Consider the following 18,233-nt stretch of genomic DNA (forward strand, 5'->3'; position numbering starts at 1 on the left):
TGCCCTCCAGGCTCCAGTGTGTGTTTCTTTGGTTTCTGATCTCAGCTTTACCCTCTGCATCTCATTCACACTCCAGTCAAGAAGGCTGGTAACATGGAGGGTCCAACATATGATCTATGAATACCACACTGTCAGAATTTTTTTTTCATTCAAAACAATTTACCAACAACTGTGTGAAGTAGGTTCTACATGATAGATTCCATATTTGAATGGATTGTTTAGATAAACACCTACACTACATAGTTGATAAATTGTCCATATTTATTGACCTGACAGGTCAGAATGTGGTTGCCCATTTAAGATGGGCATGGGACCTGACAGACAGCAGAAATTAAGATTGCAATGCAGAATACATAGGAAGTGTATACATGTCTGTTGAAGCATTAAAATAGGAAAATAGAAGAACTTTGTACAATCTGTTTATGTTCATCTCATCGGCTTTTTGATTACATCCATCTGATTTTTAAGAAGTTATTGACCAAGCAGGGTGTAATCAGAACGCTAGTGATTCTTAAAAAGATTTATACATACTGAACTGGGTCTATCCCCACTGTTTTTTTACACATAGGATGAGGCATTGCTGCTAGTATATAGTATTTTGTTCTTTTTTCTAACTGTTGCGGTATTTGAACTTCTGCATTGTATATACACTTTTTGGAACAAAATTTTGTTTTTAAAAGTAATTTTTATCAGTGGTTGGTGCTGATAATTTGGGTTAGTCATCATCTTAGCAGGTTGTCTGCCTTGTAGCCCTAAGGAATTATTTGAAATAATATCCAAAAAGTAGCACAAATTCAAAGAACTGTCTGCTTCAAAGCCCTAAGTTCAAAGCCCTTCAGTATACACTGCTGTCCAGGATTCTAAAATATTTCTCCACTGAATAGGAGTTTATGCCCAATCTACCTTTGAAAACTGTATGCCCAATCAATCTATGTGTTGCAAACTGTCTATTGCAATACTTAAAATAAATAGCACAGTTAGGATGCACTACAACTTACACACGTTCATTTGATTGCAAAAATATAATGAGTCTAGGAAAAAATGGCAAGTGGTCTAACTTAAGTTTGCTTTTTCATGATGCATAATGAGTTTTTTTAGCATCAAGCACTACGGTATACTGGATGTGACAACCATCATGCAATCAGTAGTACAATTACTAATCATTCAAACTTGTTCCTAATCATTCAAATATCATTCAAATATGGTAAAGGAAACAAAATGAGAGTGTACATTAAAAATGGATGGTGTTACCTGATGCATCCTTGGATAAAAGTCCCGGGCCTCCTCTCTTTTAGGGATATACCATGATGATTTAAAAATTTATGTTTTTATATTTATGACTAAGACATGCATTTAAAAAATTTATGTTACTACTTATAGTCAGCTGGTGTACTCAAAGCTGATATCCACCAGTAAAATAGTGCTATGTTGCTTTTAGTTTGAGAAGCCAATGTATTTGATGTATTTTTATTTGGATCTATTCACAATGAGTAAGTCCTCTGTTGTAAAACAAGTAAAGGGAACATGAGGACCATGTTCTCAAGCCATTAAAATTTGGCCTTTCAAATGCTGGGTTCAGCTTGTAAAGACCAAAATATTTAAGTTCGATTTTGATCTAAAACCCAGAGAACCATATTCTTCTGACAGATATAATAGAGGTAACAGGTAATATATTGTATTCCCAACACCTTACTACAGTTAAATAAGTCAGAAAAGGGGAACTTCCACCACCCCCTTGCTGAGTCTTTTGCACATATGGCCATCCCAAATTTCAACCCTGCATTGGGGCATGCAGGTGTTTAAACTCATTACACATGCTATTTATATATTGTTGATAGTCACCTGCGTTATGGAAAATAAGAACAAGAAATCCTTATGTCAAGGGGGGTATATTTTTTTAAATGTAAAGTGATTTGTTAAAACCTTTTAGCTTTGTTTCCAGCCACTACTTTTTATATATTTACTTGCATCCTAGAAAAAGCATTTGAGCACTGAATGCCCTTTCTGTAAAACAAATGTACTTTGTACGAAGCACCACTTTGTCCAATTATCTGTGATCATATTAGGCCGAACAGGTGCTTTTTGAGTTACTATAAGTGGAATAAGAATCTATTTTTATCAAGTTCATGTGTATGGACCCTACCAAGTAAAAGAGGAAACATTTTACTTTATAGCATTTACACAGTGCATTAACTTCAAAAAAATAGATTTTATCAAGTAAACAGGGGATAACTATAACTTACAAAAATGGAAAAAAAATGGAAATTTTCCAACCTAAACTCATATATTGTAATATTTCCATTTATAAAATGCAAAAAAAGTAATCAGTGGTAGTTAGTATCACATGTATATATATATATATATATATATATATATATATATATATATATTATTACACAGTATTTATATAGCGCCATCATATTACGCAGCGCTGTACAAAGTCCATGGTCGTGTCACTAACTGTCCCTCAAAGGAGCTCACAATCTAATGTCCCTACTATAGTCATATGTCATTAATGTAGTCTAGGGTCAATTTTTTAGGGGGAAGCCAATTAACCTAACTTCATGTTTTTGGGATGTGGGAGGAAACCGGAGTACCCGGAGGAAACCCACACAGGCACGGGGAGAACCTGCAAACTCCATGCAGATAGTGTCCTGGCCTATATATATAGAGTCACATCACTGCCTAAATGCCACTTTTTTATTTATTAGGATATTTCAATCCACAATTATAGAGTAGATGATTTTTTGCAGATTAAGAAAGTAAGAAGTAATGCACAAATACCACACATTTTAGAATGTTTTTAATGTCTGTCATGATAGTGCCAGTTTTAGACACAATGGCCCTGATTTATTAAAGCTCTCCAAGGCTTGAGAGTATACACTTTCATCAGTGAAACTGGGTGATCTAGCAAACCTGGAAAGGATCTGGTCCAGGATTCAAAACATTTGCTACCACTAGCAAATGACTTTTAAAAAATCCATTCCAGGTTTGCAGGATCATCCAGCTTCACCGATGAAAATGTATACTCTCAAGCCTTGGAGAGCTTTAATAAATCAGACACATTGACAAAGGTAAGAAGACTATTGTGCAGCATTGGGATTGTTTTGGCTTTAAGGGAAACATTATAAATACACAAAGTATTAAAAAAACATGCTTGGGGAATGCCTTTCAGCTACATGTGTGTGTGTTTTTTCATGTGTTCAAAAAAGGAAAAAAATAAACTTAGGTCGCCCTTAATACTTATATACTGTACCATATGATCGATTGGACCTAGTATGGTAAAGGTACATGTTCCTGGCTATCTAGGTTTCATGCCCAGATAAGGGTTTGGTATGTATATTAGGTATACCCATATAATTAATTTTTATTTTTAAGGATACTGTGACTCCCCTACCTACAATTCACTACTTACAGCATTGGAGAGCTTTATTAAATCATGCCCATTGCACCCAGTGAATATTGCAAACTTTTTAAACCTAAATGTATTTCTAAATGTAATTGACATCATCATAGTGTGCTGTCCTTGTCTTCTGCAGCCTTCATTGTCACACGAAGGATTTGCACCCTATCCCCTGTCATTTTTTTCCAGCCAATCACATAAGCTAGCAACAATAAGTAACACATAGTATAAAACATACCATATAGAGTTCAACAACCAGGACTATGTAGTATAAAACATAGTACTTTTATAGGATTCATACAGCATAATATTTAATGTTCCCCAGTTCAGTTTATGTAACATGAAACATAGCATATACGTATACAGTGTATCAGTCAAGAGTTTGGAATATACAAGAAATCATACAGTGTGCTGTAATAAGGAATATGAAAGATATTATCCCTATATATACATAGCGATATTATAGCTGGACAATGTGGAAAAGTTGGAAGTCAGTGAAGCTTGTAGTAGAACATCGGCTCCTGGAATCAGTGGGAGGTAAAAATGACATCATGATGGTTAGTTGTATAAGGTATGCCACATGATCTGGAATCAGTTGTAGAAAAAGTTTTCTCAACTCCTCTGCCCCTTATGTTACAACAAGACATAACATTGTATTTAATATGCAAGGGGCAATGCTTTAGAATGGTACCAAAATGACAGTTACCAGATTTCTAGGGCGGTTCACACCATGGGCCTTATTTATTAAAGTTCTCCTAGACTGAGTAAAGTAGATGGACTATTATAGAAGATCCAGCAAACCTAGAATGGGTCTAACACAGGATTGAAAACCTTTGCCAGGTAATAGTAAAATGATTTTTTTTTTAAAAACACTCCAGGTTTGCTAGATCACCCAGGTTCTCCCTTAATATTCTGTTAATACTTAATAGTCCATCCTTCCTGGTCTTAGGGCCCAAATGCAAGATGGTGATGCTCAGAAGATGTCTCAGGACTTTCTGGAAGCATTAACCAGTAAATAATGTACAGAGAATATGTTCAATGCACATAAAGTCTTATAAGAATTTTTTGTTTCAACAAAATCCTGCCCTCTATGTATCCATTTGATTGTAGCAGCTTTAGATTGTAAGCTTTGAGACAAAATAATGATAAATATTACAAAAGGTTTTATTACTAAATAAATAAATAAATATTCACACAGTACATGATTCATATTGGCACTAACTAAACTGTTCAGATATATCAGGCAGCTATAAATATATATGAAACATTTTATTGTAAGCTTTCCTTATAATTTGTTTCATGCTACATAATATCCTGTGAATAACCCGGAACATTTAATGTCTATAAATCTACAGGGTTCAGTTTAAATATACGCAGATATTTTTTTTTAGCTTCTTAGAAATATTGTAGCAATAAAATGAAAATATCAGAGCATTTAAAATTTGAAAGATTTCTCCTGACACCCTTTCAATAAAAGCATGCATTAACCATTTATTTTAAGGCTACATAAATATAGCTGTTTATATATTATTTAGGGTGAATAGAATTATGTGTCTTGTAAAAAAGTGAAATCATATCTTTCTCCAGTACAAAAATATATTTGACCTCTTGCTGTCTCGATTACAGATCTGTCTCAGTGACTTCACCTCCCCCACTTTACAGGCGTCAGTTAACAAATCAGCAGAAATGGCTGCACATGGTTTGAATTGTGGCCCTGGACCCCATGCTGCTACACTGATCATGTCAGGTCAGATAGCAGTATAGTAGTCATGGCAAGGACAGATGAATGCGGAAATAAAAAAAGTGGGAGAAGGGAAATTACAATCATAGGATACAAAGGAAATAAACCAATGTTTATTTTATATATATTATATGTATAATGCATTAATAATAAAAAAAGTAAACCATCATTAAGCACATCTTCATGTTTATATAAAAACAATTTATAGTTTATGAATTTTTTAAAATATATTAATTTTGAAAAGCTAACAATTTAACTGAATCGGGAATCTTTATAATAGACTTTATCATTTTTTTCCAGGTCACTAGATTAAAAATTAAAGAAGCATCTTGATTAGTATTAAATCCTAACAAACAGCTTTCTTTAAATATATTAAGAATTCAACATGCATGTATACTCCACACAGGTTTCCTTTACCCTAATAGTAAGGATTAGGCACTGAAAGATTTTTTTTTTATTTTATGATATTCAGTGTAACTTGTTTTAGGTGCAGAGCCCTGGAATGAATAGGATTAACCAGCCTACAGAAGCAAAGTGGCCATCAATATTTACAGGTCTCTGTCTATAATGGGTCTTGTCTCCCCACACAATTTAATGGGTATGTAAAGACAGCTAGATGCAGCCCAGAATAGGGTTAAATAGAGGCTAGAAGTAGTTTAGATACACCTATGAAGCAAAGCAAGCATTACCAATTAATCTCAAATACTATCTGAATGCACCTGAATGCAAAGTTACCAGAACTACAACCCTAAATGAAACGGGTGTGAACATACCAACACAATGAAATAAATTTGTAACAGGTAGTGAAAGGACCAAATGGGTTGTGACACAGGAATGTGATCAGTTTGTTATCTTGGGTGTACTTTCGGTAACAGCATTATTTATATCTCACTCAAAGCCTTTAACCTTGCAACATGGCATAAATTTTAATTTAATTGGTTGTAAAGTCTACCAAGGACAACAGAGAATGGAACAGCTGATAGGGATAAAATTATCAATAGTTTTCAGGACAAATGGATTTATCTGGAAATGTTTTACCTGGATAACTATTTTTAAATTAGTGCTGCCCATTTGAATTCTGTGTGCTGTCTTGATTTCCTGGGTAGCATACATTGCCAGCATTAATACCAGACTGGGAAAAAGTATTCATGTCCAAAAATACAAAATAACACCAGATACTAAGAATCATACTCAGCATACAGAATAAGCAAGGCAGCTCTGTGGGGTTACGAAAAGTCAGAAATTCTCCCAAGGTATAAAACAAACAAAGAACATGCCTATAATGACATTCAACACATTGCATGTAACAATCTTTCACTGACTGCCAGCAGTAATGGCGCATCATGTACTACAAACTGCTGTACGATGTACACTAGGCTATATATGATATTTATCACACTGCATTGTTGTTGTTTTTTGTGCATTTCATCCCATACAACACTTGACACACTTTTCTCTGGTGGTGAAATGACTCATTGGGCCTGGTTTATTAAAGCTCTCGAAGGCTGGAGAGGATACACTTTCTTCAGTAAACCAGAATTGAAAACATTTGCTAACAAATAGCAAATAACAATTTTTTAAACAAACATAAACATATGAACAGATAAAAAAAGAAAAAAGAAAAAAAACGTACAAAATGTATACATTCAGGGTAGGGCAGGGGTGTCCTAACTTTTTAAAAGGAGGGCCAGATTTGGTGAGGTGAAAATGTGTGGGGGCCAACCATTCAGCCTGATATTCTTTGAATCATTATCATTAAATGTATATGAACTATTTTATGAAATTTTTATTGACATACTTTTTATTTCTTTTCACAGAACACAAATAAATCTAAACAAGTTTTTACCATAATCACTCTTCCAAAATTGATGCACAGCACACGCCTACTACACACGCCCACTACAAACGTAGGGGATTCCCTGTGTGCACACACACACACACACACACGGGCCACATATTATTGATTTTATGACAGAGGCTCCGCTCCCTGAGTTGCTGAGGAAAGGGAAATCCTGATCAGGCTTTCCCTTTCCTCAGGGAGCGGAGCAATCAGCGGAGCTTTATGCTGACAGCTCTGCTCCCCTGATCCTGGAGCCAATACGAGGGCAATAGAGGTTGAATGGAATTACTATGTCCATTCATACCTCTACTGCTCTGTGATTGGTCTATTTCTCAGCCAATCACAGAGAAGTAGAGGTAATGAATGAACATAGTATTTCCATTCATTGCCCTCCTATTGCCTGCAGTTACAGCTAACTGAAGGCACCTGCTTTCAATTAACTGTGACCGCACAGTTCCCACGGTCCAGAAATCCCACAATGACATTATGATTCATAATGTCATTGTAGGATAACCTGTTAAAAATAAAAAAAAAAACAAGTTTAAAATTAAAAACTAGAAACGAAATAAATAATTTAAAAAAAAAAAAAAAAAAAAATTTTTTTTTCTCCCGAATTTTTGCTGTCGAATGCAGCAAATTTCGGTTCGGGTATACCCGAATTCGAACAGCCATATTCGGGTCGAATATAGGGACAACCCGAATTCGAACATCAACACTAGTAGTAAGCATCCCAGCTCTCCCATGTTTGTTCAAATTTGTCAATATTATTCCTAAGTCGAGCAGTAAGGTACTCCATTAGTCAAACATCCTGAGAGGGCAGAAACAGAAAATGTGTTCCAGAGTAGCCATGTGCTTCGCAACGCCTACAAACTGGGTTGGCACTAGGGAACAACCGGTGAAGTACATCTGGATTATGGTACCATCCAAAAATTATTTTATATACATTTTATCAATAAAGTGTACAAACTGAGCTTTTGTGCGTTTCTTCCCAAATCTCTGACCACTTACCGGCATCCAGTGTTCGATCTAGTATGTCCTCTTCATGTGTGCATATATGCAAAATTGCCTTGTTGTTTGCATTGTTGTATGGAGGAGACGGTATATGGAAGAGATGAGACCCTTACAGTATGGGCCATCAGCACATATCCTTTCAAAAGGAGTTACGTCAGAATACCTGGAGGATGGATGAAGGGAAGAAACTGCAAATAGGCATAAAAAGATGTTTGGGGAAGCTCAAATTTGTCCAGGAGCTCAGAGAAAGAGAGAAATCTCTTCTCAACCGGGTGTGATATATGTCTTATCTGAAATAACCCTCTTTCCCTCCAAGGTTTCAACATGGCCCTTTGAAAGGCTGCCGGGTATCTGCTGGGTGTGAATGTCAGATGTCAGCACTCAGGCTGGAAATAGAAGGTTATACCTGCCTTTAGAGGTTTGCCACATGTTCCTTGCAAACACCATGGGAGAGCGTAACATTGGAGTGTATGGGAACAATCCAATTCCCCTTTAGTTCTCTAAAGTTACTGCATGATGTAAGCGAAACCCACCGCAGATGAGCCACTACGTAATATTTGTGCAGATCTAGGGCCCCTAATCCTTCAAGTTCTCTGGGGATACATAAAATCTGCCTAGCCAGTCTATGCTGATTGTACACCAAGATAAAATTAAAAAAATCTGTCTGTATTTTCTTTATTGTCTGCGCTGGTAACCTAACTGGAAGAGTCTCAAATAAATAAAGCAGTTTAGGGAGAAGCATCATTTTCACTGAGGCTATCTGCCCCGGTAGCAATAAGGAGTGGTTCTTCTATCTGCCTAGGAGGGTCTGGAGTTCTTGAAAAATTGATGGGAAATTGTGTGAGTATAGTTGGTTGTAAGTGGATGTGATTTGAGTCCCCAGATAGCGAATGGAGTGTTCCCTCCACATAAAAGGGTAAGGGTCTCGCAATACAGAGAACTGCAAAGGGGATATATGCAGAGGTAGCACTTCAGTTTTCGTTGAGTTTACTTTACAAGTAGTTCCCAGATTACATACGAGATAGGGACTGTAGGTTTGTTCTTAAGTTGAATGTGTATGTAAGTCGGAACAGGTACATTATTTAAATAAATGCAATTAGGACAGATGTTTGTCTCAACATAATATTAGGCAGCGTGGTGTCAGTTACTGTATAAAATCCTCACTGTTAGGTAATTGCAAAGCAAAAAAAAACTTTATGGAGCCTAGACATTCATTAACTTCTGGAGCAAGCTGTGTTTTGATATGCAAAAAGAAATAACTGCAGAGTTTGTCTTGGTCATTAAAGAGCACCTACAAGAGCGTGCAAAACAGCAAAAGATTTTTTCTCCAAGCATGTTTTCAGGCTGAAAATAAGCTGTTAGAAAAAACTATTCAGTTCAGTTGGTTTTCCTTCAAACAAAGACATCTTCTATGTAAAAAAAATCTAATATAAAATGATAAATATTAGATAAAATAAGTATCCATTTGGCAGATTTCTCTAGAGCATTAAAGAACAAGATGTCTCCCCACCCTGGACCCTCAAGCCTGCAGAAAATACCATGGCACGCTTGATACCTTTATCTTAAAACCTAACTTGACTGCTGCAAAGGATTTTCTTTTTCCTTTGTACTTCAGAGGTAAAATCAGGAAAAACCATGATATTCACAATGGCATAGTTAATCTCTCTCAGACAGCGAGCCTCCTGCAGTCTTAATCTACAAATAAATATTTTGCATAAATGGATCTTATTTTCTGGGTAATTTCTTTCACTGTACATCTTAAAAAGTCACCAATAAAAATAAATTAAAGTGACATGTATGTATAGCTCTAATGCCAAAATAATTGTAGATCTCATCTGCCATTCTTTTATGGTACGCTTTGTCACACTGCCTAGACAAAATGGTGACACTGCCATTTCCAATTATTGATTTGCAGCTTCTGAGCAACTTACTTTTCCATGGCATTTCCAGTATTGTAGATATAGTAGATATTGTTTCTCCAGTGATCTAATTTCCCTGTACAGTACAGCCAATTTGTGGCACTACACCTATCATGAAAAATCTGTTGATGTTTGGCCCAGTTATGCACATAGCATAATTTAAACCTAATTCCAGCCAAAAAGTCCACATCATCAAAACCCTGCTACACAATTTCAGTGGCTATGCGTGGAACCATATCTGCCATACTCCTGCAAACGAACAGTTTTAGGACTGTGTTAACACTTAGTAACAGTTTATAATAATTCCTGGAGTTCTCTTTTAATGTTTGTAATTCCACACCATGTGATCATGTCAGACCAAAAGATCTCCTATTAAGTGCTACAAGTAACAATACAATTTCCTCTCACTCTTGTCTTTCTTATCATGCTGAGGCAATGCACCCATCATTAACTCAGAAGTTAATTTGCAAGCTGTGAGTGAATAAAATATGACTGTCAGAGGAAGCTCTGGTGTGATACAGTCCTAATTCATACGGGGTCCTGACATGGAAATAGCTAAATGTACAATTTCTGATCTTCTACTTGGAAATAGCATACACAGCTGATTATGTGCACATGATGGCACAATGCCATGCATTTTTCTCCTACTGTTTTGGGGTCTGCTATTCTGTTAGATAAAAGCATCTTTCCTCAAATTGTGCAGCATATAAAGCAGGGTCAGAGTGCTTCCCACAAATGTTCTCTTTGAAAGGAATATTTAATTATCAAGTCAATGTAGAATTTTGTTCAAGGTAATAATCGCCAAGATAATAATTGTGCAAAAAATTTTTTTGCACATAACCTTAAGTGAACAGTTAAATTAAATGACATCAATCACAGTGTCCCAGCAAACCTGTTTGATTTATACACTCATATATTTCCCATTTTCTATTAAATCTGAAGTGTAGCCTTGGCTACAACACACATGCATACAAAGACATTCTTTCCAGACTAGCCCACACCCCTTTGGAGCACCATCCACCTTTGAATCAGATATTTTTTTTCTAGGTGGCTCTAGACTATTTTATTAGTTAGGAAGAAAGGCAGAGGATAGCCAGAGTTTCTTTATGTTGCAATATATTGTAGAACAGATTGTAAATACACACTTCATTCAAGATGTTTAACATAATAGTTCATTTTCCACTCCCATATACAGTACATAGGCATGGAAAATTTGACCAATATACTAGACAGTGATATCCCTATTAAACCTCCCTAGCAGTAATCCTGAGTGTGCCTCGAGGTGAATTATCCATACCAAAAGCGGTAACCCCGAGCCGCATTTGTGGTGGAGTTGCCAGGGAGTTTAAAAAGCTTACCTGGTAAATGGTGCCCGCGGTGTCCTCCAGTGATGCCCGGCATCTTCTTTCCCTGGCGATGCCGGACGCGTATCTGTGTAAAGGGCATCTGCGTGAGCCTGAGCCTCGGGGGCCAGACCCTAAGTATTTTTAAATGTACTACTTTTACATTTAAAAATACGTAATATGCATACCGCCAGGGAGGTTAAATATTAGTAATAAAGGGAAAACAACATCTTGTATCCCGACGCGTTTTCATCTGGCAGCTTCTTTAGGGGATTTTTAGTTTGTGCGTGAGAATAGTACATATGCATCTAAAATTCACATATTCACATATACAAAAATTATTATACATCTATTTTTGCCAAGCTAAACAGATTAACATCATAGATCCACATTTGTTTCAAAAAATATGATATTTCTGTTGGACAATGATAACCATATATAAATGAAAACAAAAACAAAAAGTGGACGTATGAGTGTAAGTTGTAAATGAGTATATCAAATGATCCTTGTCATATTTATCTGAATATGTAAAGTGTTGATGTTACTTAGCTGAGTGAGCTGAAACCATCACCTAAGGGATGTCACAAGGTAAGTATTTATGTTAATGATTTCACAACGTAGTATCTAGAGTAAAACAGGGTGAGGGTTTAGTTTATACAAGGATTTATCATGGTTTATAGATATAGCTTAGGCATAGGGGATAGGGAATTGGTATAAAAATGAATAAAATAATTTATACTTTATGATGATACTCATATCAAATATCCGAAAGATTATCAGACAAAATCAGCTGTGATTTAGGAGGTTAACTATGTCTTTTTGATATATACATTAGTGGGTAGGTGGTATTAGAAGATTTGTATGAAAATAATTATTAATGGAAAAGTTACCAAGTTACCAGGTCACAAATGAGAAGTATATTGGGAGGTTAAAAATTAAGTAAGAAAGTTACATATTTATATTATTTTGGAATGGCCACTACCATAAGGACAAGTATTATACAAGAAGGTCTTGAAGCCTTGGCTACAATACACGCATACAACACACTCTTTCCAGACTAGCCCACCCCCCTTTGGAGCACCATCCACCTTGATTTGACATGATGGTATCATGTATTGTTTTCCCACTTTTACTTCCCCAGCAGTAGGTCTGGAATGCTGCAAAGACCAGCATTATGAATTGGTGACATTCTCTGTAGCATTGCTTTCTGAGCCGAGAACCAATGTGATAATAGTTCCCAGCAGCCCAGGCTCACCAAAAGTGGGTTGGAGAACAACTATCGTCATTCAACATGGAACATGGACTGCATCTAGTAACAGAGAAAGAGTTCAGTGTTGGATGGCCACTAAAAACTTCTAAAATCATTAGGTAATTAAATTTTACAATTTTTGAATAATTTTTGTTTGTGTTTTTGAATATTTAGCCTTTAGCTTTAATTTTGTTAGATCCTTGGTGAAATGGGACCTAAGTTAGCATTTATATTCTGAAGAGAGATGTCAGGTAACTACTCTTTATAATTGATTTAAGCTGTAACTTTGTTTCATATATATGTCATATTGAATTTTTTTTTGTGTGTGTATGTATAAGTCAAAGAATGAGTAGTATGGAAGTCCTGTGCTTTGGCTCTTTTACACATGCATTGTTATTTGGGAGAAAATTCTTGCAAACATGAAACTGCTTGTAGCCTTTAAGGAACTGGATCCCTCTCCTCTACCCTTATGTGAACTCTAAATTAATGTCCGTGCTGAGCTATTATCTAACCCCACTATCAGTAAATCACCTTCATGAAATCTTTGATCTCAAGTGAGGAAATCTGAGGAATTGACCATCTGGAGCAGTGGTGGTCAACTTACTTAATTTAGGGGCCTCAAGTGTGACCCCTGACATCAACAAAGGGCCGCACATAATTTTTATTATTGAGTTCCTACAAAGACAACGTGCAACAGAAGATAGTCAAAACATTCTAAGAGGCTACAGGAGTTGTTGAAGACCTGTTTCAGGAGGCAATCCTAGCCCAGAGGCACAATATATCACAGCTATTACAGCTCCATTACAAATCAATGGACCAACTAAACTATACTATACCATAACTAATCTATAAATTATATAGTTGGTGTTCTGATACCAACTTGGTGATCATAACCTGGTGTTATCATGACTTTAATACCTCCTGAATCGCTGACCCAGAATGTGTATGGAGCTCAGGTGTGTTAATTGTCACATAACATGCTCATTTCAAGTGAAACGAAAACTACTGAAATCCATAAACCAACCTTACATTTAGACAAATAGCACTTACCACTCACATATTCTGTCGATGGTCAGTCTATCTTTTGAAGGGGTCAGCAGCAAAATGTGACCATTGTCTTTAAATTAATCACAAATAAACAATGAAAGAAAAGCCCCCTCTCCTCCCAAAAAAGAAAAATATTAGAAGGAAGGCAAAAAAGGCAGCTAAGGGGGTGATTGTGAACCTGGGGTGTAGTTGGCTTAGGACAAAGTCTTCTTATGCAGATGTTTGCCCTGCCAAATTCATTCAAAATTTGTCTGTTTAAGGTGAATTGAAATCTTAAAATGTTTTCACTGTTTTCAGTAAATGGAATACAAATCTAATCTCTACTCCTAACGGTAGGCAGATCCCTGAGGTTTTACCTTACTACTGGTCAGTTTCTGCAATCAGGTTTATTGGTCGTTGTGTCTCCGCAATACAGCAACATTTACTAGCTGAAGTTTATATGCAAGGTAATAAATCTGCTGTGTTCTTCCATTGTTACAGCATAGGAATATTAATACTTTTCAATTTTTTACAATGGTTTATATGTCTCCTTTTATTACATTATGTTAAATACAGTACAGCTGGCCAAGCCAGGAAAGCTACTACAATGTATAATAGAAGTGGAGCTTTATTTGGCTCGGGTACGTTAATCTATAGTTTGCAAAGGAGCAATGAGTGGCCAGACACAGAAGCTGAGATTTTTTGCCTGTCTGGCACAGTCCTTACAAATTTATAACTTTCAGGGAAGAGAAGGAGCGGCTACAAAAAATAATTCTAATACAGTTAGAGACATGAATTCTGTAATATTCAACAAGAATTTTTTTTCCACAAACAATGTAATTCTTTTGGCTTTGCACAACAATTACATAATAAAGGAATTGCAGGTACAACCAGTATCTTGTGGTGTTGTATGAACATGAGAATGATTTCTGTGCTGCCAGGGCTCATTTACTGTCATTAAATCAATCATTAGGAAGGTACAGGGAGATAACTGGGCTGTCCTATATAACTGCAATGTGTCCCCATCATGGAGATTCATCCAATTTACACTGCTCTGCTGAAGGTGAGGAAAATCCAAAAATATTATCCCAGAACTGGAAAAGGGAAAAAGCTCTACACTACTTTAACAACAGTCTTAGAGAGAACTAACTTCATCTTAATTTGCTTTGTGTTTACAGGAACAAAATAAAGGAAAATCACTCAAAAATGATTTTGGCTTAAGATATTGAGATGAAATGGTAAAAGGTGAATGTGCAGGTGCGAGATCAAGTGACGTAGCTGCTGTAAAGAGGAAAAAAAGAGAGCCGATCTCACTGTGCATGCGTGAGATCAACACCCCTAGGAGGAAAAAATGCCCTGAGATTAGGGCATGCGCAGAAGGAGCGGCCAGAGCCTCCCAGGATGTGTAACGTAGGTATCCCAGGAGGCTCTGTGCTCCCTATAAGTCTGCACCCTTTGTTTTCTTTCTTCTCTCTCTTTTTTTTTTAAATAAAGGCATTACAAAAAAAAAAATATTTTTACCTTACATAGAAGGGTTGTCTGCACTTCTATGTAAAGTAAAAATGTTGAGTTTAGGTACACTTTAACTTAGCTGGTGAAGAGACTACAAAAACATGAAAGGTAAATACAATATAAAATGTATTGTAATATACAATACAAATATATAACAATATCCTCTCCTCCTGTATCACTGTCTGTATTAGTCTGTCATTTGCATTCCCTATTTATTGTACAGCGCTGCGTAATATGTTGGCGCTATATAAATCCTGTTTAATAATAATAATAATAATACATTATATAATAAATAAAACTTTGGATATTTACCAATCTTGTTTGTTTTTCTGTAATAAAAAAGTTGATGATTACTGCATATACAATGGAGTTAACCTGGAGCGTATACAATAACTGACTACTTTAGATTGTAATACTTACAAATATAAATATACCATACCAGTGATACAAAAGAAAATGGACATGAGTTTATAAGCTGATTTAGATGTACAGTATGCTTTGCTGTTATATATATAATATAAATATTTAATTAGAGAGAATTACACTGTTTTCTAAACTTTGATTTAACACTTTCATATCTTTTCAGATTATGTGATTGCACATTTTAGCCTTTCAATGGGAATGAGGATAGGGAATGGGGTCTGGTATGGTGCAAGAACAAAAGGGAGAGGTGGGTGTGCTGCTTCTAAAGAGAAAAGGACATATATATGAGGCTTTTACTACAGATAATTAACTCACTGCTTGAAGGATTCATGAATAGAATGATCTGATGTATAATACTGCAAATTCTGCATCCATTGAAAATGTTAAAGTTTTGCAGTGATCATCCAGTTCAATGGTTTCTCATCTTTGTGTCTACAAGTTTCCTAATGAATAGTGTCATGTGATTTTTTTATTATCCCCATCTAAACTTCCCAGAACGGCAAAGGTTCACTTCTGAGTTTGAATAGCAGGCAAGGGGGCTGGAGTCACGTGGTCCCTGTCATCCTCCTCCTACTCCTCCTGATCTACTCGCTCCCTTTGTTGTTGCCAGAAGCCACACGTATAGCAGCCATCTCGTGGCTGGTGACAGGCTCTCTTCTCCTACTTGGAACAATAACCCGATGAGGCAGTAAAGTGGCAATCAGTGCAGAGCAGGAGGAAGGGAGGAGCCAGCAGACACAGGGCTGGGAGCACACAGCAACCTCCCTTTTATTTCTGCCATGGCACTGAGGATGGATGACATCCCCTTGTTCATCTCAGGCAGCAAGTGATCTTCTGGGGGAGGTGTATGCAGCTGCTGATACTACACTCTGCCATAGAGGAGCATTGTTGATGCTGTTCACTGGACAGCCCTGGTCCCCCTTGTCTTTGCTGTAGCAGCCAAACATAATCACCCAGCATAAGGAGGGACAGAAAGGCAGGGAATGAACTGCTGTGTGCTGGAGAATCCAGAGAGGAGCCTGGCTGCTGCTCTGTGCTGGTATTAATGCTCCTGGCCTGTTATACCAAGCTCTCACCCTTCTCACCCCTGCCTCTTCTACCACCAGCATCTCATCATGGAAGGATTGCATTCTGCACCCAGGCTGCTGGGACCCCTGGCTTTCTGGTCTACATCTTCAGTGCTTGTCTTCTTCTTAGCCTTCTCCGGTATCCAAGCGTCCAACCAAGTACCCAGCGAATGCCACAATGCCAAAGGCAAGGGGATCAACTGCTCAGGTAACCTATATATCCATCAATATATCTATCTTTCAAGATATTCATATAACCGATATATATCTATCAATCTATGTATCTATCAAGATATTCATATAACCGCTATATATCTATCAATATATGTATCTATCAAGATAATTCATATACCCGATATATATCCATCTATAAATATATCTATTTATCAAGATATTCATATAACCGATATATATCTATCAATATATCTATCAAGATATTCAGGTAACTGCTATATATCTATCAATATATCCATCTTTCAAGATATTCAGGTAACCTCAATATATCCATCAATATATATATTTTTCAAAATATTCATATAACCAATATTTATCCATTAATATATATATCTATCAAGCAATTCAGGTAACCTTAATATATCCATCAATATATATATCTATCAGGATATTCAGATAACCGATATATATCCATCAATATATATATCCATCAAGATGCCAGTTCTGTGCCCGCTATGTATGCAGCATGTTTGAATACATTTCTGTGTGGGCATAATAGAGACACGCACGCCTTCTTATAATATAATATGAATATGGCAAGTTTCTCATTATATACCCATAGCATTATATGTGCACCTTTATTTAGGTGTAAAAAGAGATCTAGATTTTTAGTGCCATATATATAGTGCTGTCTATATGTATACAACCCTTATTTTCTATATATAAAAAAGATACAAAAATGCAGACGTGTATATTCCATATGGCTCGTGCAGTGGTGCATTTGTATATTTCTGTACATGTTTTAATCAGTAAAGTCACAAATGTAATTGCTGCTTTTTTTTTTTTTTTTTGGTATTCTTTTTAAAGAAAAGATTTGTGCATGAATGGGTGATAATCCCTGTGGTTCTAATAAACAAAGACCACCAGGCCACCTCATAACACAATGCTATTGTTTTAGGATATTCCTGTGTTGGCGGTGTAGTGTGAACAAAAGGATGTGCAAGTCCTTCTGTGCAGTTACAGTGTGCAGGCTGATGATCCATCAGTGCCTGGACCCTGGCAGGTGGATGGCAATAGTCATTAATAAGTAAACCGCACCCCTTCTTGGATATTCCTAGGGTCTCTGTGTTTTGTGCCACTTTTCTGCATAACTAGGAAGTGGCCAAATGAGTGCAGATTGTGCCACGTGACCTGACCCTTAGGACTGGCATTGACATAAAAGATGATTGTTCTGGGCAGATCAAATAAATAAATAAAGCCCTGGCAGCTGCTCCGCTCATGCACAAAGTCCGGTTCCTTGACACTCCAGCTTTTATGTCAGTTTACCAAAGGATAACATAGCATCTGAGAATTATTCCTGTATTTCCATTTTTATTAGTCTGGTTTGGCTTTCAACCATTCGGTTTTGTACCGATGTGTACTTAATTTGAAGTTTTGGTCAGGCTCATTTATTCATGTTGGGTTAATTTATTTTCATCCCCTAAGGGACACTCAACAATAGCGTAATAACGGCAACATATGCTAA

General features: G+C 36.5%; 1 protein-coding gene across 1 annotated transcript in view; it reads left to right on the plus strand.

Annotated features, from left to right (window-relative positions):
- Positions 1-16,095: 16,095 nt before the first annotated feature.
- The window catches only part of TMEFF1 (transmembrane protein with EGF like and two follistatin like domains 1), a 94,497-nt gene continuing 92,359 nt past the window's right edge, over positions 16,096-18,233 (plus strand). The window contains exon 1 of the mRNA XM_072411889.1: positions 16,096-16,742. Coding sequence (XP_072267990.1) covers positions 16,583-16,742 — 160 coding nt within the window. The 5' untranslated portion in view covers positions 16,096-16,582. The remainder of the gene's footprint in view (positions 16,743-18,233) is intronic.

The sequence above is a fragment of the Pyxicephalus adspersus genome, chromosome 5 (genome assembly GCF_032062135.1).
Source record: "Pyxicephalus adspersus chromosome 5, UCB_Pads_2.0, whole genome shotgun sequence".
In the NCBI taxonomy this organism is placed as follows: Eukaryota; Metazoa; Chordata; class Amphibia; order Anura; family Pyxicephalidae; genus Pyxicephalus; species Pyxicephalus adspersus.